Source organism: Lupinus angustifolius, chromosome LG08 (assembly GCF_001865875.1).
Source record: "Lupinus angustifolius cultivar Tanjil chromosome LG08, LupAngTanjil_v1.0, whole genome shotgun sequence".
In the NCBI taxonomy this organism is placed as follows: Eukaryota; Viridiplantae; Streptophyta; class Magnoliopsida; order Fabales; family Fabaceae; genus Lupinus; species Lupinus angustifolius.
Genome location: NC_032016.1, coordinates 21,886,637 through 21,911,922, shown reverse-complemented (window position 1 = coordinate 21,911,922; position 25,286 = coordinate 21,886,637). Strand labels below are relative to the sequence as shown.

Here is a 25,286-nt window from a genome sequence, read left to right as displayed (position 1 = left end):
TCAAGGGTCCCTCGAAGCTCATGAACAAAGACTTAATGAAAGGATCTCTAATAGGTCCTCACATCAGGCTCTACAAGTGCAGACAGCCAAGAAACGAACTTTCTGTGCAAAGAACTCAAGCAAGAATCAAGGAAGGTACTCTGAGTTGAAAGGTGGCCCAAGGAAGACATATGTCAATAGCTATGATCAACCAGAACAATCAAACAGAAGAAGTGTGTCTAAGCAATTCAAAGGCTTGCAGAAAAAGGTTGACAGAAAGAAACTTAGGTGCTTCAATTGTGACAAGATTGACACTACTCCTCTGAATGCTTGGCACCTATCAAGAACCAGTATCAAAGAAAACAAGACTCAGAAGTGAATCTTGCTAAAGAGGAGAATGAAGAACCTGATGAAGAAATTGTGCAACTCATGATGACAATTGATTGTAGAATCAGAGGAAGTGATACTTGGTATCTTAACTCTAGTTGCTCCAATCACATGACTGGGTACAAAGAATGGTTGGTGAATTTTGACTCAACCAAGAGAAATAAAGTAAAATTTGCAGACAATAGGGTGGTGATCACTGAAGGAATATGAGATATTCCTCTCAAGATGAAGAATGACAGAAAAGCATACATAATTGATGTGTTATTTGTTCCTGAAATGAAAACAAATCTCATCAGTCTTGGCCAGTTACATGAAAGAGGTTTCTGTATGGAGTTGAATAATGGATTTATGGAAGTCTATGACAGTTTGAAGAGGAGAATTCTCCAGGCTCCATTGTCAAGCAATAGAACATTCCAAGTCAAACTAGGAATTCTAGACTCACAATGCTTGAATGCAGTAACAACCTCAAATGAATCATGGCTTTGGCACCTAAGGTATGGTCATCTCAACTACAAAGATCTTAGATTGCTAAGCACAAAGGAAATGGTCATAGGTCTGCCAGAAATAAAACCTCAAAACTCAGTTTGTGATAGTTGTCTAGCTAGCAAACAAGCCAGAACCTCATTCAGTAATCACACTCAAACCTGAGCTACTGATCTGCTACATGTTGTGTATTCAGATGTATGTAGACCTTTTGAGGTTACCTCACTAGGAGGAAACAAATATTTTGTATCCTTCATTGATGAATATAGCAGGAAGAGTGAAGTATTTGATCATCTAAGGAAATTCAAGGCCTTGGCAGAGAGACAATCAGGGAGACTATTGAAAATTCTCAGAAGTGGTGGAGGGGGTGAGTTTACCTCAAGAGATCTTGAAGATTTATGTGTAGAGCATGGTATTATCCATGAAGTCACTGCTCCATACACTCCACAACATAATGGAGTGGCTGAGATAAGAAATGAGACTGTTATGAATATGGTAAGATGTATGTTGAAGTGTAAAGGCTTGCCTAATAATCCCCAGGGTGAAGCTGTGACTATAGCAACTTATGTTCTCAACATATGTCCAACTCAAGCTCTTGACAAATAAATTCCTGAAGAGGTTTGGACTGAAAAGAAGCAATCAGTGAAACATCTTAGAGTGTTTGGTTCAGTCTGCTACAAACATATTCCAAACCAAGTGAGAAAGAAATTGGATAACAAGAGTGAACTAATGATTCTTGTGGGCTATAATTCAACAGGATCATACAAACTCTTGAATCCTACAACTAAACAGGTGGTATTCAGCAAGGATGTCTACTTTGATGAAATGAGCTCGTGAATGATCTACTTAGTAAGCTTGAGCACAACGGGTCAATGACTCTAGTGCTAATACAAGAAGATAAGGAAGACATAGAAGAATTGATCCATGATCCAAGAACAAGAAGTCATGAGATCAGGGTTGCTGAAACCAGACCTACAAGAGCAAGGCATTTACCATTGAGGCTCAGTGAGTTTGAGATGTTTGATGATGATGTAATTACTGATGAAGGTGACTTAATCCATTTTGCACTCTTAGGAGAAACTAAATCAATTACCTTCCATGAGGCACTAAAGGAAGATGTATGGTTCAAAGCAATGAAGGAAGAACTTAAAGCCATAAATAAGAGTGACACCTAGGAAAATGATGTATTACCTGATGGTAAGAAGGCTATAGTAGTGAAATGGGTGTATAAAGTCAAGCTAAAACTCGATGGAAGTATCTCTAAGCACAAAGCTAGGCTTGTGGCTAAGGGTTTCATGCAAATGGAAAGATATGATTATGATGAAGTCTTTGCACCAGTGGCTAGATTTGAGACAGTTAGATTGATTGTTGTCATTGCTAGTTGGAATGACTGGAAACTATGGCAACTTGATGTCAAGAGTGCCTTCCTCAATGGACCTCTTGAAGAAGAAATCTACATAACTCAACCTCCTGAATTTGAGACTTCAACAGATAGAACCAAAGTGCTAAGACTGAAGAAAACATTGTATGGCCTGAAACAAGCTCCAAGAGCTTGGATATAAGGATTGATTCATTCCTAACATCCATTGGCTTCACGAAATGCAAAGTAGAACATGGTGTTTATTTGAATCCTACTTGCACAAGTGATTTAATCATGATCTGTCCCTATGTAGAGGACTTAGTTATCACAGGGAGTAGTGAATCTGAAATTCTAAAGCTTAAAGGAAAGCTCAAGGCTGAGTTCGAGATGACTGATCTTGGAGAACTATCATACTTCATTGGCATAGAATTTCTGAAAACAGAAAAAAGAATGATGATGTATCAAAGGAAGTACACAACAGATGTACTAGATAGGTTCCAAATGCTGAATTGCAAGCCTGCATCAACACTAGTTGAAGGGAACCAGAAATCAAATAATACAGGTGAGGAATACCCTGCAAATGCAACATCCTTTAGACAAATTGTTGGTTGTCTTAGATTTATTTGCCACAACCTAAAATAACCTATGGAGTAGGGATGATAAGCAAACTCATGGCTAATCCTACACAATCACACATGATTGCAGCAAAGAGAATTCTTAGATACTTGAAAGGAACCTTATGCTATGTGGTGTTATTTTCAAACCAGAGGCAGAAATATTAGTCAACTTTTGTGGGATATTCAGACTCAGATTGGTGTGGAGATAAGGAGGATATGAGGAGTACTTCAAGATATCTATTCACTATCTTTGGTGCACATATTTCTTGGAGCTCAAGGAAGCAAGATGTGGTAGCTCTTTCGACATGTGAGGCAGAGTACATTGCAGCTTGCAATGCTACATGCCAAGGACTTTGGCTAACTTATTTGATGACAGAACTGAGGTATGGGGAGTTTGATAACTTCGAATTAAGAGTGGAAAATAAGTCAGCAATCAACTTGGCAAATAATCCTATAAGTCATGGAAGAAGCAAACACATAGAAACAAGGTTTCACTTCTTAAGAGACCAAGTTGGAAAAGTAAGAGTCAAGATGGTGCATTGTTCAACATAAATTCAAAATGTTGATGTATTGACAAAGGCTATGAAGAATGATAGGTTTAGGAAATTAAGAGACATGTTGAATATCTTTAGTTTCTAAATGATGAATTTTGCATTGTTGTATAAGATTTTGCTTCTGTTTTTTTATTTCACTTAGAGATGAAGTAGCTCATTGATTAAGGGAAGATGTTAAATCGAGTAATCAAGGAGTTAGTTAGAAGTTTCTACTTTTAGATAGTTGGTTAACCAAATTTAGAAACTTGTATAAACTATGATTGAGTCATTATTGAAGTAAGAAAGATATTTATTGAATCATTCCAATCACTCTTACATAGAAACATTCATCCTCTATCCCCTTTTTGTTTTTCATCTTCTTCTCTTTCTCAATTTCTTCTTATCTTTTTTCCTAACAATCTTACAAAATTTCTTGCTGACTGTAACTTAATTCAAAATTTCTATATTTTAATACTTATTTTTTCTATTTAGATGCGACTTTTATAACTAAATGCATTGGTGTGGTAGTAAAGGGATCACATCTTCTGTTCTATAATTTGTGTCACTCCATGTGTCATGAGTTATGATTGGTTGAAAAAATATATTTAAATTAAAATTTTAATTAGTAAGTATTTTTATGGTCATTCGTATCTCATGGCACATGGACATAGAGTGACACAATATATGATTTTTTGTGAGACAGAATATGTGATTTTGGTAGTAAAGATGGTAATATAGGCATTGCCCACAAGCCGGTGTGCATTGCTACAAAAAATGTGGGTTGGGTATCATTTTTTCCTATTAGCCCATTTTGCTCAACCCGATTGCCTGCTAAATTTACGAGCATTTCAAGTGGGCTAAACAGGTAGTCAACGAACATAAAAAAACCCAAATTGTTGATGGGTCATACCACTTCCTCATAACACTTCTTCACTCATGTCACACAGTCGTCGGTTATGCAGTCATATTCACATTGTTTGTTCTTCCATTCTTCCTTCAAACACTCATTTTCCCTCTTCAACTCTCCTTCTCCTTCACAACTTCACTCCTCCTTCCTTCATGTTTTCTTCTATTCTTCTTTTCCTTCACAACTTTCTAGATTTGATTTTCCCCAATTCAGTTTTCCTTAAAAAAATTCCCAATTTATTTTCTTCCTTTCTTGCTTTTCCTTCTCTAATATGTGTTTTCCTTTATTTAATATGTTCTAATTTGTGTATTCCTTCCCTAATGAGACAAATTATTGAATTACATTCACTCAGGACAACATTGTTTTCCTGTTTTCTTTCACTTGGCCTCATACCATTGTTTGTGGGCGTTTTATGTGGACAACACATCCTTATGCAAATAATAAAGCTGATATAAAGTGTAAGCTATAATGCACATATTCTAGAAATTAAACTCATGGCAGATAATGATCCAAAGTTTAATTTTCAATGCTATGAACAAGGATCATGACATATCAACCAGACTTTTATAACTTCACATTCGACATAACAACAATAAGACACATCAACACTCGTAAATAGTAAAATGCTCCAAGGGTGACCACTTTGTTTGCCTGTTTTAAAATGGATAAAGTATGTGATTTTGTCTGTTAAGCATTTACGGTAATACTACGTCCACTAAAGTTTTGTGGGTATAATGCATTCATGAACAAAACGAAGTTAGATGACCCGTTTTTTCATTTCTATCTAATAGTATAAGACTCTACTAGATCTCTATATATCATACTAAGTTAAATGTTTGATCTCTTGGAGTAACATTTGGTGTACGGGAGAGTCACAAACCCCGAAATACATTGATATCTTAACATTAGAGTGAAGGCTGAGATATCATTTTTATACCCAAAAAATATATACAATTTTTTAGTTTGAGTTGATATATTAACCCTATACTCTGGTATTGAAGCAAACATATATTATTGGTTTTGCTGGAAATTTTGTATACTTTAAAAATATAACTAAATAAAAAATTCCTCAATTCATTTAATCCATATCACAATGTAATTTTAATTTTTTCAGTTCTTAATATATTATTATATATATTTTTCTAGAGGCAAACATATATAATTGATTTTTCAAAAAAATTAATTCAAATGAAGGATAGATGATGTATTGACTATGTATAATTTTTACACTGGTGATACATACATATTATATTCTTTTTTCTAATCATTGACATCACATATAAAGTAAATTTGAAAAATAATTAAATAAAACTTGGATTTTAAACATTTATTATTAGGAGGTTGTTTTTAAGATACTCCAGATTCCTTTTTTATCAAGAGAATAAATTGTCACCTCATATCATGAGATAATTTAATAATGAGTATATTTAATGAGATAAATTATCTTCTAATACGAACATATTTTGTTTCTCTTTTATAAATAAATAATGAGAGATTTAATGGATACTGATTATTAAATGTTATATTAATTATTTAGAAGACAATAATTAGTATAAATGTTATTTTACTTTTTTTACCACCGTACATGCAATTGTATATCATGAAGTGATGTCACTTACGGAACAAAAAAAAATTGAGTAAGGATCATTTTTATTAATGGAGAAGCAAATCCTATAAAAATGAAGGAAAAAGTAATATAATAAAAATATATTATCCTTTTATATAAATAAAATTTTGTTATTAAAAATACATAAAATAAAAAAAAACAAGTATTTATGTCTCTACTATGCTTGTTCTAAAAATAGACAGGGGAAGGTGCTCCAGCTTTTTATATTAGTAATTTAGTATAGATAAAGCTGAGATGGTTGTGCCACATGCACATATGAGCAAGGTGTAGTCTAATAATTCAAATAGCATGATTTGTTTGTGAGTGTAATATATATATTATTACTATAAAAATTTATCCGGTCATTATTAATATATTATTAATTTATATTATTTTAATATATACTGTAAATGAACGAATATTATGCAAACATTGAGATAATTCCATTTTCAAAAGAAGGAAAACAAAGTTCAATTATCCATAGAAGACACAAACCACTGAGAAGAAAACAAACCATTATTCTAATGAGAAACCATACTCAAGTCTCATAATAAGTTACTAATTGATAATAACAAATAAACTAAACCAGACCAGCACCAAAGCTGAGATACATTATAACTACCCCAACTCCAAAACTCACATCAACCCTTTTTGCTGCCCCTGAATTAGCCTTCTGTGGAGCCTGTGCCATTGGAACCAAAGTGGAGGGGTCAACTTCCCTAGGCGCCAAGTCCCTTTCCGGTGATGGCGGCGCAACCTGCTTGTGGCGCACAGCCATAACGAGGATGATGAGCTTCTCACCATTATTGCAGTTGTCAACATTTCCACTTATAAAGAAATATAGACCCGAGTTGCTTAACTTGAAAGTTGAATCTCCATCGTCCATCTTTTGCATGGGGCTATTCACGTTGCATGAATCATAGTCCTCCTTCTTCACCACCAGAACCGAATCATACAATTTGTTGTACTTGAAATCTGCATCCAATTCAGAATAAAGTTAGAGGATAAGCAATTATAAAAAATTAACTTTATATTGAAAATATAATGTATTTGATAATTGAAAATGAATTAAGTTTTTTATATATATTTATCATATTTTTGTAATTATTATCTTCTGCCTTAAGGCTGATGTTAACAGTAACAAAATATAATCTTATTTAATTTTGTGTATCATAACATGAAAAGGTTAAAAGTTTATCAAATTAGTGGCTAAATCCAAAATGCTAGCATGGGTCAGGTTACTGTGAATGAAATAATATGTTCCTCCATTATAAAAAAATGGTGGGTGGTTTCAGATCAATGATTTAGAGCATATGTCTATAATAACACTCGTATACTTTTAATTTATCAATACATGATTAGAAAAAATGGATATATCATGGACTATTGGTATAGGATTATTCATAAAATTCTAGGCATCATTGTTTCTGATAAAAGGTAATATAAATTTGATAGTGAGAAATACTATAGTGGGACTTACGAAGGGTATCATTGACTTGAAACCTATTCTTTGAAGCCCAATGATTGTAATCCTCGGAAGGTTTGAGGACCCAACCATCTTTGCCACCAACATGAAACTTCTTTGCTTCTGGTTGAGATGAAGATGATAAGCTAAGAAGCATAATTGATATTATCAAAAGGAAAAGGCTTAGAAAGCTCTCAGAAATTGGACCAGGCTTTGCCATTACTCAAATGTTGAAAGTGATTATTAATTCACTTATTCAGATAGAGAGAGATGGTAAGATAGTGAGAGGGATAAGACTAATTTATAATGGAAAAAGGGTGTAGCAAATGAGGTAACCGTTGTGGGGCAAAGCGTGAAAAATGCATGAAAAGTGTAACATATTTTATGACAGTGAGTTGCATTGCATTTGCAAGCTAGCACGATAAGCTTCAGTGGGGCTCTTAGTTTGAGTTTCTGCCAATATTATTACGGTTACACATCACGACATGGAAGAGACTAGAACAAGAATCATGTAGGATAGATGTACAAAAAGTTTCAATCTTTGTGTTACACACCAATCACATTTAACTAAATAATATAAAAAAATTATTTTATATTTTTATTGTTTTCCTTTTCAATTAGGTGGTACATTTTAATTAGTTTAGTACATAAATGAGACACCAAAAATTGCACATCTCTATTAAGAAGACTAGACTTTAATTTATTTACTAGCTTTAAGTTAACTGAAGATTTTATTAGAATAATTAGGCTTAGGAGTTAATTAGGCTTAGGAGTTAATTAGGCTCAGAACAAATCATGCTTGTCTAACACTTAATATTGAGAGGGTATTTCATGGGATATATTTTCAATATATTTAAGAAAAAATAAATTTTCTTATGAACACATAAAAAACATTCAAACATTTATTTGTTTTAATTAAGATAAATATTAGAAGGTTGAACTAAAAAGATTTTAAATTATTCCTTCATGGTTATTTAGTTCATATTTCTTTCACTGGAAAAGCGACAAATTCAATTCCCGAGATTGGTCCACACGAGGAAGAAAACAAATTTCTCCTCTGGCTAAAGCATCATCTGAGCGCCTCTAAAACGTGAAGCAAATAGACAACCTTAAATTAGGCGTTTCTTTAGATAAACAAGTCTCGATCACATTTCTTTCGCTTCAAATGGTAAAAGATTTTACTAACAAAAATATTGGTTTAGTGGTACAAGACCATACTAGATTATTAAAAAGATCAAAAATTTAATGATTCAATTTTTATAAACAACAATTATTAATATGTGTAGTCATACACTCTAAAAGATTAGTTCATTAAGGGTAACAATACCCAAAAAAATGGTAAAATGTGTTTCCCACGGTATGCTTTCACAATTTCACATGCAAAAGACATAACCTTATCTTTTGGTATGATTTTGAATTTTGATCTTATCATTTTCTTGTATTACCAATGATGTCATTTCACCCTTTGAGTAAGGAACTAATCAATTTCGGAGCATATGGTTGCCTCTCCCAGTAAGTGTCATTCTCAGGAATCGAACCATTGACATTTTGGTCGTCCTAAAGATCTAACAGAATCTTATACTACTATATCAACACTTGGTAACCCTATGTTTTTTAGACAAGGGGAAATGGTGAAAAGCTAAGGCATAAGGCTTGATTAAATTTTAGGTGCTTGTAAATAGGGGTGTATTTGAAATTGGTCTCTAGACTTTTTATTTATGGCTTGAGTCCTCGTACTTTCACAAACATTGAATACACCCTTAATTCACTTTCATTTGTTACCAAATGATAGGACTGGGAGAACTCCAAACCCACAAATGTCCCTCCATGACCAAAACAATAATATGGATCACGATAGTTGGACGAACTTGGTGGTGATAGAGTCTAGTTCATTGTACGATGGTAGGTTGGTCAAGGGTTAGAGTTAAACGATGGAGTAAGTGGCGGTTCAATAATGGATTTATGATACATAGAGGAGAAAAATTTGTATAGACACATATTCAAGAAGTCAGATTACAAAATATACTTATGTTTTTTGTGTGCTATTATTAGTGACTAAATTTTAATTAAAAATAAACATTTAATATGTAGTCAAAATTTTATTGATTATCTCTACATATGTCTTCACATGAGTCTTTTTGTATATAGAGAGAGGCATTTGTGGATGGGATGACAAAGAGGTGGAATTGAATGATATTTCCCAAGTATTGCTAACGTGCGAGGGCTTGTATCATAGCAAAGAAGTCTATGGACCAATTCCAAAGGGACAAATCTTTGGGAGGACCTAAAACCTAATTTATACAAGACATGAATTGATCCAAGGGGGTCCACGTTTCCGGTCTTACACCTTATGTTGAGTCTCATATAGAGACTAGAGTCTCAAAGGTTGATTTGGTGGTCATAAGATAAAGACACTTACTATAATAGGTCAAGGACAAAAGTAGGATATCATGTAAGTTGATAATCTCTTATCCATATGAATATTTTGCACACAACAAATTAAATAACATAAGTTGCTAAATAATGATACAATATATATTCTATAAATTAAATCGAAATGTCGACAAAATTATCATATTCAAGATGATGCAATTTGTATTAAATATTTTAAGCTTGGTTATAGTAGTATAAGTGTAATGATGGTATCGTGGGTGGTAGTATAGTGAGCACGAGTAGTAGCAATAATAATAGTAATGGTGTAGGAACTATGATAGGATGATAACATAGTCACAACAACACTATGGTAACATGATCAACAGTAATAGTGACAACACCTACGATAGATGATCAACAAAAATGATCACATAGCCATGTTATATTTCTAAAATTAGTTTAATAACTTAAAAAAATTCAATATTTTTTTCAAGTGAATAGGGAAATTCTAAGAGTTACAAATTATAGTATAACATATCTATTGTTTATGAGAGTTGTTGGTTGGTAGAGTTATGAAAAATATAAATTATAAGCAACTAACTTCACTTTTCACAAATGCACAATTTTCTCATTTGTGAAAAAAACTAAAAAAAAAGTAAAATATGTATCATTATCTACTTGGATTGGACCAAGATGTTGGCAAAAATGGTCCAACATGTTGAACAGATCCGGTCTAGATAGCTACCATTAAAGCAATTTTTTTAAGAAAGTAAATAAAATAAATAAATAATCAAGTGTGTAGTATATACTTGGATTGTAATATTTATATTTTTTGAAGAGTCAATAATAATTAATCATAAGATATAAAATTATTTTTATCAGTATATACATTTTTTAATAATTAAATCAAGAGTACAACCCACATTCTCATGAGAGGTAAGGGTAGTTTTTCTCCTCCAAAAAAGATGTAATCTAATTCACCCAATCTTTGATGAAGGCCAATGTACTGTTAATCTCCATCATACTCCAACAAATAATTTTACCTACAAGATTGGACATTAAAATAGTACGTATCACTTACTGCATAAATTATTTATGATACATATATTAGTTTTATGTGTAGGTAAAAGAGTTTATAAGATAATTTATTAAAAGAATTTATCATTTTTCTAAAGATGCTAATAGGTAACAATTTAAGAAAAGTCCTAATAACGTTCTCTAATAAATATAAAAGAAACAATTTAAGAAATCTAAATTCAATCCTCATCAATATATTAAATATTTTCTTATGAGACAAAATTTCAACACAGTCTTATTTAAATAAGTGGTACATGCTTGATTCCTCTTACGCAAGGTCTTGGGTTCGAGTCTTGTGAATGAAGAAATATTCGCTGGGAGAGTTAGTCTCACGTATCTTAGATGTTTCCGACTCGGACAGGATTACTTTCAGTGCAAAGATACCTATGAGAAACAAAAAAATAATATTTGGTAACATTAAAAGATGAGAGTGATATTATAAAAGAAATGGGGATCTTTTTGGAAAACTTATTGGGAGTTATGAAAAAATACTAGCACATCTGAATAACCTATATAAACTTTATCTAGTAACAAAATCTTAACTATCTATCACATTTTTATGCAAAACTAGCAAGTTACCCGTGCATTCGCACGAGACAATATATTTTTGTCGTATGATTTAGAATATATATATTTCTCGTGCATTCGACTTAGATATATAAAAACAAATGTTTCCTAAACCATTGTTGGTTTCATGCATGGTCGAAACATATGTTTCAAAAATATTAAACTGAAATTGGTTTTCAACATATTTAAACAAACTTTTGTAATAAAGATAATCAACGTAATATAAAGGATAATATATAATAAACAAAAACAAAGTACTAACCCCTTAAATGAAAATATATAGACAAACATATACACAATTCACATCATGAAGCAACCAAAGAACAATTAAAGAATAAATGCATCAACCTATTTAAACAAACTTTTGTAATAAAAAACCATTAAAGTAAAGCTACTAATTATTAATGATCTCAACCACAAATTTATTAATAGTGATATTATTATTATTCATTAATTAAGCAGAGGATATGAAAGGTCAATTGGGTATGAGTTGATTTTGATCATGTGTGATAGTGTGTATATTAGGAAGTGAAATATTTTAGGAGGGAATTTTTTTGCTGAGAGCTTGACACGTGGCATGGAGGGACATTATTTTCTTATATGATAATAGATATAAGGTTAAGATTCAAGACCAATGTCACCGCCATAAAACTTCTCCATAAAAATACCATGTAATTTGTTAGCTTTATTTTCATTGGTCCGTGGAAAGCACTTCCCACATGGCGCGTGACTCACACTTCACTGCTATATAAAGACGAGAGAAGCAACAATGACTCCATTCAACAAAACTTCACGCATAGCGAACCTCGTCAACTACTATTTCCACCTTAACCCACAATTATTTTCAATTTTCATGTTTCTGATAAAAAAACAAAAAATATTTATTTTTTGTTTTTAATTCAAACCAAGTTAGCTCTATAACTTGTTCAACCTTATATTTTTTAGTTTCAATTTCTGATCAACATCTCGTTGTGACTCGTTTGACTTCTTTTGAAGCAACCCTTTTCCTTTCTTAACCTTTTTCCTATGTTGGGTTTTAATTATAATCATCTGGATCGTTGAATATTTTTTGTTTTCATGAGAAATGGTGTATTTGGGGTTTGATATGGTTGAAAGGTTGGAACTTTGGTTGGTTAAGTGGAGGATTGCATTTGGGTGGTGCGTTTTTCTGTTGTTTCTTAGTCCAGTGGTGGGTTTGAGACCCTTAAGAGACAGAATTGGCTCATGGGGCGATGAGGTTTGTTTATCAACTTGCACTCAATTTCACTCATTTATTGTTTTATTGGATATGCTATAGTCGTGGAGGAAGATTGAGAATTTGAACATGTTTTATTCTTGTTTATTGGCCCTTATTGTTGAGAATTTCTTGTCTTCATTTTAATTTTGATTAGTTAAATGTGTGTGTGTGTGTGTGAAAGTATGAAATTTGGCATGGTTTTAATTGTTGTTATGGTTATCTTGCATTTACCGCACTCTGTGAACTCAATTGCGGTAGTGAACTACAGTTTGGTTAGACAATTTAAAACAATGTGGTTTGGGCAAAGGGCTTAAAGACATTTGCACATAGGTATTTGCTTCTAGCTTTTGTAGTTGCCCCCATGTTTGCAGAGCTTGCATTTAGAAATAGCTAGAGCACAATAAATTAAGTAAGATCATCTACAGTTAAGTTTATTACTTTATTGTAATGGACTAAGTAACTTTGCTGTATTTTTTGGTTGCAAGACCTTTGGCATTCCTCAGAGGACTTTAACTTCATGCATTACTGTTATCTAACTTGCCTAAAATCGTGGCTTGTGATTAAAGATCAAACTTTAATTTTCATTGTTGAATTGATTTTGAAAATTGTCACTGAAGGATAATTGATTAATTTGCATGTATTGACATTGCTTATTTCAGTGGCTTTTTTCAAGAAGAGACGGGAGTGACTTAGGTCCATTTTCTCCATGGAACATAACCGGAACATATAGAGGTTGGTATTCTTTACACATGCTAGCTTTGAGTAGTAGTCTTGGATCAAACTGTATGTAAATGTAGTAGTTTTTGAATGAGTTCATCCCTTTCATGGATCAAATTGTCCTTTGGAATTCGGGTGTGACCGTGTGAAGTAGGACACTTCCCATGATAAAATTTGTTTACTAATTTATCATGTAATGAGTTTCTAAGTTTGTCATGGTATGATCTCAAATGCAGGGACTTGGAAATTTCTAGATACCACAAATAGCTCTTCCAAATTTCCAGACATCAGAAAAACAAATGGAAATTCTGTAATTGAGTTGGCTAGTACACCCACAAAGATAACTGGTGTACATTATGTGCAGGTGAGGTGTTGAAAATATTAATGATTTCAGCAGTTTCTTAAAGTTGGTGGAGTTATGAAACTTTTCCTCTCTACTGAAGAATTATGCAAAATAGATCATGTAATTTTCTGTTTTTGTTGCCACAATCCCAGCCCAATAGTAATTCTTAGTTCTACCTTTAACAAGAATACAAGATACCCAACTCATGAAAAGCACTAACTTTGTAATACTTAGTATAAAATGTAATGCATTAAATACTTGGATGTTTTCCTGTTCATCATCCACAACTCATATTTATTTGTTGGACCTTACCAAGTCTAAACACTAAACAAATGCTTTTATACAATGTCTTGAAACCATGTCTCTAGGTAGACCAGAGTCTGTTCTGTTGGAATTTCTATATGTATTCATATTTCGGGGTTAGAGAGGATAACAATCTGTATATATCCTAAAGCTGCTAGTGATCATATTATGTGCAGTGTCTGTCACTGTTTCTTGCGATTCAACAGGAAGCATGGAAGAGTGTATAGAATGTGTATTTTTTATTGTATTGATTAAATTCCTAATGATACAAGAGAGTGTTGTTTATATACAATGCCTTGTAAAGTAAGCAATGCAACTAACCTAACTAAGTCTCTAACAAACTAATAAACACATGTTGTAAAACAATTTCAACATGTTTAAATGTGTAAAACGTGTCAATTACAAGAATTGTTCAACCAATGCTTCACTTGATTTTCTAATCAGTTAATCGATTAACTATAGTGTTAATCGATTAACACTTATCCAGTTAATCGATTAACTATACAGTTAATCGATTAACTGTTATTGTTGTTGTCTTGTTTCTGCTTGACAACTTTGTTTTCCAATACTGTTGCTGAATCAAATTATTTTCATGTTCTTTTTATTTTAATGTTTCTACTTTCTAGTATATGTTTATGAATTTATCATAAATCAATCTAGGACTGAATACCATATTTTGTATATCATAAAACTAAATAGATCAGTACACTTTCATTGCACTAAGGAATCATGTCACTGTATTAGTGAAAACTTGCAGATTTTCAGTCATGCAAAATCAAAATAGTTTCTGTCAAATAATAATTCTACTGCAAAAAAGTTATTCCTCTTTTTCATGCTGTTATGTCAGGGGGTTGTTATATTCCATGATGTGTTCGACAAAGAATACAATGTTGGCGGTGCCCAAATCAGAATAGAAGGTGTATATATATGGCCTTTTAGACAGCTTCGAATGATAGCCAACAGGTAAGACCAATATGATGTGCAGCCAAGCTCCTCAAGTTTATATGATTCCTTATTGCATTCAGATACCATTCTAAATTGAGATTGTGTGGAGTTATTTTTGTGTGCCTAAATCATATTTATACGTAACGTTTTACATGTTGATATATGATAGATACTAGATTTATCTTCTATTCCTAAGACATGCCATATATCGCTAATCTGGGTATTAGTAGTGCTTAAGACATGCCATATATCGCTAATCTAGGTATCAGAAGTTTTAAATTTAATCTCCACACACCTTTCCATACACTCTGTAACACTGTCTTGTTGTGACTAAGCTGATCGGGAATTATTAGACTATCGTTTTTAAAGCTGCGTTGTATTTTATTGGATTATCAAATTTTATATACAATTGAAATAGAGATAGTAAGGTCAATACTATCTAAATTTGCTGAATAAGTTTTTTTTGTTGCTTTCTCCTATTGCAGTGGAAAAGAGGGAGGGTTGAGTCAGGATGATGATTATCTTTTATCTAATCCATATCATCTGGTATCTCATCTTTCTAGATATATCGTTAGTTGTTCACATATGGTATTGATTCTATATACAATAATCTTTAGCAACACATCTGATTTTGATGATCAATAAAATGTTTATAATTCTGAAGAATTAATATTCCATCGAGTCCTAGAATTTCACTAAGGACGACAGTATCCAAATTTCTGTTATATTTGTCATGAACTTGATTTTATCTGGTGTCATAAGCTTGATAGTTAGTGCTGTTCTTTGCTTTGTTGGTATTGGAGTATGTTATACTGATGTGTTTCTTATCCATACAGATACTTATGACAGTTATATTCTTTTAGTACCTTAGTTTGTACACTTAGGTTCTAGACCTTCTACATGTTTCCATTTGAGGAGAGTATTAGCTACCGGTCTTCATTATGGATATGTGAAAAGAAATATGGTCTTTGTTATATTGGGAGTAAAGTGAGCATTCAAAGTACTCATTATATGGCTTTCTGTATGCAGCTTGGAGTTTTCTCATCTCAAGTATTCCAAGAATCTTCGCGAGATAAGATGTGGAGAAGAAAATCTTGTAATTTATATGCTTTTCAATTTCTAGTATAATATTAAGAATTTTTTTTCCTTTTTCTTTTGTTGGTTCATGTTCTACTATTGACTTGCTATTTCTTTTTACCATAACTATAGCTCCATTGCATGACTTGGAAAAACATTGTAATGTTGAAATTGGTGCACAGGTTTCACGCATGCAATCATCAAAACATGGTACTTAAGTTTTCTCAACATATGAATACTTTCTGTTGCTTCTTGATTATCCTTCTCACTTGTACCCTTTCTCTCTTTTTCTAATAAATAACTTATTTTATTAAAAAAGTGAAGTTTCAATGACCATATTGCAGTCGCAACAGGAAGCTTCTGATCACATTTAATATTAAAATCACTGATTATTTATAAATATTCTTATTAACTGCAGAATAATTTTACTATGAATTATTTCTTTTTTTAGTGTATTATTGTTATTGATGATTTTATTTTTATTTTTATCCTAATTGACCAGTTTGTTATATAATTCTTATAGAAGGGGGGCATGATTCTTTCCACCTAGAAGGGTTAATGGAGAGTCCATCGGTGGATGATGATGGAGACTGCTTCTCTCTTTTACAGTTAAATGCATCATCTGTTAACGTTGAAGCTTACTATAATAAAGCAGTGAACTACACGTTGATGGTTACTTTTGTATCCTTCAACCATTAACATTCTTTCAGCTTTAAGACTGTTATGATACATTACTTTTTGAGCTCCTTAACGTGCATATACTAGGTCTCTTTCTTGCAAGTTCTTCTACTGATTCGGCAGATGGAGCACAGCAACACTCAATCTGTAAGAATTCACTTCAGAACTTCATATGAAATTTCACGTTATAGATTTAATGAATTGAATTGATATAAATTGTTTCTACATTTGAATGAAAATAGCAGACAATGTTTATTTCATTATCCTTTACTTTATAGTTCATAAATGTATACAAAAAAGAGTTTAGTGCACGAGGCTCTCATTTAGTAGAGATCTGGGAAGGATAGATGTACACAATATACAGCCTTACCCACACAAGCGATGAGACTTTTTTCAGGATTTGAACCCATGACTTGTAGATCACATAGCAAGCAATATAAATGTATGATTATCGAAATTGATAATGATTCAGATATACCTATGCAGGGGGCTGCTAAGGTTTCAATATTAATGGTTGGTCAGCAAGCTATAATGGATGCTTATCTTTGCCTTTTACATCTCACTGCAGGAATACTAGTTGGTAAGTTTTCCAAATACAAAATTGGAATTTTCATCTAATCACTTGTGGTTGCTCTATGGACATATCTCTCCTTCCTCCTAAACATATATCTGGTATGGATGTAAAGTTTGAGGGTGAGATAAAATATAAAGTGATATTTTCTAATTGGAAGATGGCCTCAATTAATTTTTCTGTGCCCTTAGTTTGTTGTTTGGCCATAATGGTATATGCACAATCATAAACACTGGTGCATGACCCATAAAAAGAAGATATCAATCTTGACATTGAACCTCATAGTCATTAGATTTATACTTGGATACTCAGAAGCTGTCTACATACGACCTGGTATCTTTCAAACTAATATTTTCGTGTGTAACTGAACCTCTAGATTCAAAATAGTCTGCAATATCTGATTCCTAGAGCACACCAGAAAATTGTACTACAGGTTCTTTAAATCTGTACCTTGTCAGGAGCAATTTTTTTATTTTGGCCTATATAGGGTTAGAAGATTGTAAATTAGTTTGCATAGCGCTCTAGGCTCAGTTTTTATGCCTTCATTTTAATCAAAAAAGATTATAAATATATTAGCTTCACATAAATTTATTATTCTCCTGTAGTAAGATTGTCTGACGAGTAACTGTTGTTACTTCCTGCCATCCAGAATCATTATTTAATGCCTTTGCAACTGCTGCATTTTTCAAGTTTGTGGTTTTCTCAATATTTGAGATGAGATATCTCCTTGCCATCTGGAAAGCAAATAGGCCTGTGAGTAATGGTGAAGGTTGGGAGACAATGAGGCGTGAGCTTTCAGTTTTATACAGCCGTTTTTGTAAGTACTCATTTTTATTTGAAGTTTCCTCTGCAATCAGATTTCTTCACCGTGGTTTGCCATGATTGGCTGCATGGGATCCATGATCACACTGATATTTCCTTAGAGGTTTAGCTGTAATAGTCGCTCTTCTTCAAAATGAGCTGCCCAACTTTGGGTTAGTTGTTTTTTATTTATAAAAAAAGCTATGCTGCCTGCTTGAAAGTATTATTGGGATAAATAAAAATAGAATAAGTTCCGGTTAATTGTCTATACTTGAATGGCTCTTTGAAATTCTGTTTTTTTATCTCTGAATTTCAGGAATTATTTTTTATATTTGCTTTTAGGCCAACATGAACCTACGAACTTATAGCATGCATGAGCCAAGGGTAATCATATTAAAATAAGCATTACTGAATGGCAAATGTCACATAGTATAGTGATTATCTATTTTTATTTGGGCTGGCCTACCTTTGTACACTAGATTCTTACAGTGTCCATATCCGAATATTTTCTATCCCTTTCCAGTGTTCAAGCTTGCCAGATAACTTAAGCCATATGTTTCCATTTTTTTCAATTGGTGCAAAGATTTCCTTGTACGAAGAAGTGTGGCTCAAATCTAACTGTTTAACTTCTCTTTCAGATGGGATCCTCTTGGGAGGCATTCTGCTCATGTATGAATTCCATTATTATATGAGATCTATTCTTCTTCTCGTATACTCCTTCTGGATACCTCAGATAATCACCAATGTTGTTCGTGATTCACGCAAGCCATTGCATCCTCATTATATCATAGGCATAACTGTTACTCGGCTAGCAATCCCATTATATATTTTCGGTTGTCCTAACAACTTCATACGGATAGAAGCAGACCAGAGGTGGTGTGTCTATTTGACTGTATTTATTGGACTTCAAACTACAGTTCTTCTACTTCAGCACTATCTTGGGTCCCGTTGGTTCATTCCTCACCAGGTTGCTACCTTGTAACCACTCATTCAGTTGACTTCATCCAATTCTTTTTAAATTGAAGTTGATTTTGCTCATTACTTTATAGTGTAGCTGAGGTTTCCAAGCATTGGCTAGACATCCTATGTGTATTAGCTATTTAGCTCTATTCTTTATTTTGATAACTTTGCTCCATTGTGTTGGTTACTTTTTTTTATTTTGTTTGATTACGGGTACAATTATGTGGCGAAGAAGGATACAAACACTTTGTTTTGGATTCTGTGCTCCCGGGTTTTCTTAACTGAGCATGGATCATGATGCAGTTGCATGTTTCCTTTTTTCCTTTTTGGATATCGCTTCTCTCTCAGTCTAACTATATCTTCATGATTTGCAGATTCTACCTGAGAAATACAGCTATTTTAGGAGATTTGCTCAAGATACAACTCATGCTGCAGATTGTGTTATTTGCATGACAGCCGTTGATCTTAGTCAGCGGTCTAATGATTGCATGGTATGTGAATGTAAACCTTTGTCTAATCAAATAAATATTAACAATCTGGATTACATCTAATGCACAAGCTCTTCCGCAGGTAACGCCTTGTGATCATTTTTTCCACTCTGGTTGTTTGCAAAGATGGATGGATATAAAGATGGAGTGCCCAACTTGCCGGCGATCGCTTCCACCAGTCTGAAGACGTTTCCACCGTGTTCATACCAATAGGATCAACTGACCCCGCCCAACTTGATAATTTTGGTAATATGTTTAGTGGCATCCAAGATGTACATTGTTTTGCTTTTAATATATTCTAAGTGCAAGAGAGAAGTGACACCATACTTGTTTTGCTGCTTTAGAAAATTAGAAGGCACTATTTCAATTAAAGAAACCACTTGACATTTATATGCTTGTTTGGTTTGATTTTTTATTAGCTTTTCACACAAATTGTACTTTGATATTCCCACTTGATTCATGCCTAAGGTTGAAATGAATAATTATTTCTTGGTTTTCTACTCTTTGATTGCCTTATGTTGACTCAAATGGCAACATGTAACATGATTTTAACTAAGTATTTAGGTTGCATTTTACAAAATCTGACTTTTATTTGTGTTTTGCAGGTTGGGATAGAATCCATATTCAGTATAATTCTTCTCATAATTGTATCTTTGGCATTGGTTTAGAGCTGATTATAGTAGTTATGTTTTTTTCCCTTCAAAATTTTACTGGCTATGTATCAATAAATAATAATGTTATACATTATAGATTCCACAACAATCATTTGGCATCCATTCCATTCTCTGTGCATGATGTCTAACTGTGCAAGGGAACATTGATCTTCTCCTATAATATCTATATATAATAAATTTAGGTTAAATCATTGTAAAAGTTTGTGCATGAGTCTAGAAAAGAGCAACCTGGTGCTATAAGCTTTCACTATGCACGGGGTTTATGGAAGGGTCTATAGTTTCAAACAGAAAAGGTTTACGAATCATCTAATTTTTTACACTATTTTTTAGGGGCCTAATTAAAATCTGTGGAATCTAATTATGAATTTAAATTAGGAGAAATTGCATTCACCAACCACCCTTAGGTTTGTTATAGTGACATGCTTACTCTTTCTAGTTTTTTTATATAATAAAGGGTATTATTCCCTTGTCTTATGGGTGAAGAACTAGTCCTTTTCTGAGTTTGTCTTTTTCAATAAATGCTGTTCATAGGAATTGAAATTTTTACTTTTGGCTAGTATGATACCTGGGGCTTCAATGAAGTTTTACACCACCAACTCCTCTTATTTTTTTAAAAGTTAAGACTCAACATTGACTCCCTAATTTTGCATTGTGTTTTTCTCACACTGTTAGGACAAAATCAATTGAAAGGGTGGATTTTTTGTTCTTTTCATTAGTTTCTCTTCTTTAAGTAGGACAGAATTAGTCTGAAAGTGACTCAAATTGTAAAATAAGGGATGGAAGTAATTTTCTTGCGAAGTTATATCATTGAAATAACTACAATATTTAACTAATGCTAATTTTTAAAACCTCTTTTGGTCTTGTAAATATGATGGGATAAATTTTCCTCAATTGGACAATAACTAAATCCTACGTTAAAAGGGCGAAAAGTTTTACCTTAGAATTGAATAAATGAAGGTATTTTATCATTGGCTTACCGCGCCCCAAATGATGAGTGTTCAAGTACCAACTCCACTCCTCTGTTTGACTTAAGAAAATGATTACTGTTAGTTGTGAACCGTTGTTTTCATTTCGTTTCTGTTAAAAAAAGTAAATAATTGATTTCGCTATTTACATAAAGATGAATTAATGACGATGGGAACTTGTTAAGGATTCTTAAAATCAATAGGAAGACTAAATATATGTATCACTTTCCAAGAACCTGAATCACTCAAAGCTGCTTTAAAATGAATGTATCATCTAAGTCATTCAATACTTGAACCAAGCATGAACAATAAGATAGTAGTAATTATTTGAAACAAGCAGGGTTATCTAAAATTGCAGGGTCTTAAACTCACGACAAGTAAAAACAATCAAGTTTGCAAAACTATGATAATTTCTAAATAACAAAGCCATTCCATGAAACATAAAGACTACCATTTTTCATCCAAAATTATTTAAATGAAAAGGCAACAAACATAACTGTCCGTGGTAATTATCGTCATCATTATCTTGCATCTTAGCCACCGCCAGAACCATATTTCTTTCCAAACATGATGAGCTGCAGCTTGTCATAACCAGCAAGCACACCAGCACCGGCTACAGCACGCAAGATGTTTGCACCAGCACCTTTGAAGAGTGACTTGGCACCTTCATTTGCAAGGATTGTTTGGAATGCGTGCAAAGAGCTCTTGTACTTCACAGCTTCTCCAGATGTCATCATCATCCTTCTACGCACAGTATCAATGGGATAAGAAGCCAAGCCAGCACCAATTGTGATTCCCCATCCCAAAAGGAAACTAGCAAAGAAACTATCCTGTTAACAGGAAGAACAGAGTGAGTAAGAACGTTAATAGCGGTAAGATGGTTATAGCAAACTCAAGTCTAATTTAAGTTTTGTGGACATGATGGATAGTATGTGTTGATAGTCTTTCTGAGAAATTATGTGTAGGTAGGCATTGCTAAATGCAGTTGACTAAATGCTAACATTATTATCAAATGCTAAATATAGTACGGAAACTAGGTCGACATTCTAACAGTGTCAATTTTAACATAATGTTAGACCCATTGATAAATTTCAAGGACAGCAGGACACGACCATGAAAATTCATGTAGTTGGATCAAGCTAACTATCAATATTCAACAACATTATGGCTATAAATAGTAAATATATAGTGAATTGAGATAAAGAGTAGCATCCTTTAACACAACCGTGGTTCAAAATCAAATTTTGCACATACCTGCATTCCACCAACCAAAACAACTGGTTTTAGAGAATCATACATTCCAAAGTATAGACCACGATACACAATAATTCCAACACATGAGATGTTAAACCCACGATAAAGGCCAGCAACACCATCAGACTTTATGGTTTTCCTGTAAACATCAACCAATCCATTAAATTGTCTCCCTCCACCCTTCTTTGCAGCCTTTGCATCATTAGCTAAACGTGTTCGAGCATAATCCAAGGAATAGACAAATAGGAGGGAGGAAGCCCCAGCAGCCCCACCAGAAGCCAAATTCCCAGCAAACCACTTCCAGTAGCCATCTCTGTCTTTTTTAAAGTTGAAAAGCCTCTTGAAGTAATCCTTAAATGCAAAGTTCAAAGCCTGGAAGGAAAAGGGGAAATTAGAAGTTAGAGAAACTGCAAAACCCACAGTCAATCACCAAAAGTTACATTTACATCCAACCTATGTAGTCAATCCCAGATAGAGGTTCATAACAGCCAATACCAAAAACATCATAGCAGGATAGCAAGTACAGAGATGGTTGCTATACTCTAGATTAGGGGGAAATGTAAATAACATAGTTTTATACCACACATATAAATGCTGGAAATAAAAATACCCAAAATCAAAGGCATTCAATCATTAATCATTAATAATCAATTGTACAGTATAGAATATAGACACACAAGGCATAATTAATCAGTTAATCAAGGAAGATGATGCCAAAAGGACGTGCACTGTGAAGTACACGGCAAACAGGAGAAAAAAGAAACAAGAAAATTTATATACATACGAATGAAGTAAAAATCAATGGTGGGCTGCAAAGTATAAAGCAAGACAATAACAAAAAAAGAAAAGATGGGAGTTCAAGAACAAGCAGAGCACGACGGATTGCTGCGAATGATGCAGCAGCACACGTGATAGATATAGCACATTACTGACTACAAAGCATTCATATAGTCAAATAAAAGAAGGAAAATTTTTCTTTTGTCAAAGGATGTAGTAACCCACAGTCAAACACGATAAATACATTTATATTCATCATGATCAAAATAGAAAAGGAAAATGTCGCTTTTGCCAAGGAAAATAAAACTAAACTGATTGAGGAATCAGTTGGGATAAGGTTCGTGGGAACCTTGTATTCATTGTAATCTTCTTCTTCTTCTCAATTCTAATAAAGTGATTTAGAACCCTAGCAGAATCAACAGATTCTGGGTAGGGGCATTTCTTTTCCTAGTTTTCTCCAAATTATTCTTCAATCACGATACCAGTGCCAAGGGATGTAAATAGCAAGGGAGCTAACACATTATCTAAAATCCTTGCTCTTCAAAAATATTAGCAAATATGAAAATAGAATAAAGCAATAAGAACAACACTTAAGAAACAACAAATGTCCAATCATTGTGTTGCATGAAGGGTTTTTGTTAGGAAGTATGTTTTGATGCGAGAGAATGCATTTATAGGGTGTGCAAAGAAATATAGGCAAAGCAAAAGCATTGTAAAAAGATGATGGCCAAAACAATAAAACCAGATGTCACTTGTTTAAAGCTTAAACACAATAATGCTACACCATATTTTCTTGTTTTAACAGTTTCTCCACTTTTGAGGAAAGGTTGTCATCACATGTATAACTTGAATGAGAGAGTATAATGAAGGCAGTCATCTATAGAACTCTATAAAATCACCACAAGAACTAGTTAGATTATGACCTGAGTAGGAAAGTATCTGATAACATTAGCAGTATTTCCTCTCCAAAGAGCAATCACACCCTCATCTTTCATGGTTCGAGCAAAACAATCAGAAATTCCCTTATATGGCTCAGATAGCCGACCACTTTTGATCATTTCATCTTGGTTTTGGATAAGTAATTTAACACGTTCAATTGGAGCAGCGGCTGTCTTAGATACAGCAGCAGACACTCCTCCCATCAGAAAATCCACCAAAAATCCAGCTGCACCTTTCTCTGCCGGAGCAGGAACGGCAATGTAAGAAACAGGTGAAACAATTGCCAAACCAGAAGGCTGCACACCTCCATTGAAGCAAGCACCAGGATTCGAATAATTCCTGGAATTAAAGTTGGGGCTAAGCCTGGACACAAGATAAGAGTGTCCGGCTAATTTCTGAACCACTGATGGATGCTGCGGTCCATCAACCATGATTTCAGTCTAGTTTGTGACCTGTGAATATTTTTAATCATGACAATATCAAATATTCATTGACAGCAAAGTTAAAAAAAAACAAAAACATATAGTTCACAAATTTACTATTTTGAAATATTAACAAATGCATCCACAATCATTTACAACCCAAATCCAAAATACACTTCGAAATTCTAGCTATATTGAACATTTGCCTTTTATAGTAGCACATCAATACTTGTATACTTAACCTAATCATGCATAATTTGAGTATTTGACAAAGCATTAAGTAAATCCAGAATAGTTAACCTAGCACAAGTTACAAATCGATTCTTGTTTTCAAATTCGCTTCGGTTTGAGCTCATTAAGCAACACAAACAAATTGAGCTCGATTAGGTAATAGAATGGAATATGACTACAAAATAAAAGAGAGACCGATCTAAAGTGAAAAAGATAGATTCAAAATGAAGTGTTGATGGAAAGAAGTGATACCTGAAGAGTATGGTGCTTCAGATCGTGAGTGAGTGAAGTAAAGGAAATTGTTGAATATAAATGGGAGCACTAAGAAGACTAGGGTTTTATTTCTAATTACCAATTTGACCTTTATCTTTTTCTGGCTTTTTCAAAGAAAATTCCACAAATTGTTTCTGCCTCCCAATTAAGTGATTAACCATGTTCAAATCACATCACAGAATATTAAAAAAATTATTTAACATTATACCAATAATTACTGAAATAATGTTCTTGAAAATGAATTATCGAACTTAAGATCACACTTAATACATATAGT

General features: G+C 33.2%; 3 protein-coding genes across 3 annotated transcripts; 1 reads left to right on the top strand and 2 right to left on the bottom strand.

Annotated features, from left to right (window-relative positions):
- On the bottom strand, positions 6,319-7,627 carry LOC109353705 (early nodulin-like protein 2). Its single transcript, XM_019596061.1, has 2 exons — positions 7,353-7,627; positions 6,319-6,847 (listed from the first exon to the last, which is right to left on the bottom strand). Exons 1-2 carry the CDS (start codon positions 7,555-7,557, stop codon positions 6,453-6,455), a joined length of 600 nt encoding a protein of 199 aa, XP_019451606.1. The 5' UTR covers positions 7,558-7,627; the 3' UTR covers positions 6,319-6,452.
- On the top strand, positions 12,247-20,255 carry LOC109355176 (transmembrane E3 ubiquitin-protein ligase 1-like). The gene is made up of 15 exons (XM_019598165.1): positions 12,247-12,591; positions 13,251-13,323; positions 13,545-13,672; positions 14,802-14,917; positions 15,385-15,445; positions 15,929-15,995; positions 16,109-16,186; positions 16,500-16,657; positions 16,742-16,801; positions 17,141-17,234; positions 17,875-18,042; positions 18,665-18,993; positions 19,361-19,477; positions 19,557-19,720; positions 20,080-20,255. Exons 1-14 carry the CDS (start codon positions 12,439-12,441, stop codon positions 19,656-19,658), a joined length of 1,704 nt encoding a protein of 567 aa, XP_019453710.1. The 5' UTR covers positions 12,247-12,438; the 3' UTR covers positions 19,659-19,720; positions 20,080-20,255.
- Positions 21,416-25,117, bottom strand: LOC109355175 (ADP,ATP carrier protein 3, mitochondrial-like). The gene is made up of 4 exons (XM_019598164.1): positions 24,989-25,117; positions 24,068-24,535; positions 22,368-22,739; positions 21,416-21,943 (listed from the first exon to the last, which is right to left on the bottom strand). The coding sequence occupies exons 2-4, from the start codon at positions 24,512-24,514 to the stop codon at positions 21,647-21,649; spliced, it is 1,116 nt and encodes a 371-aa protein (XP_019453709.1). The 5' UTR covers positions 24,515-24,535; positions 24,989-25,117; the 3' UTR covers positions 21,416-21,646.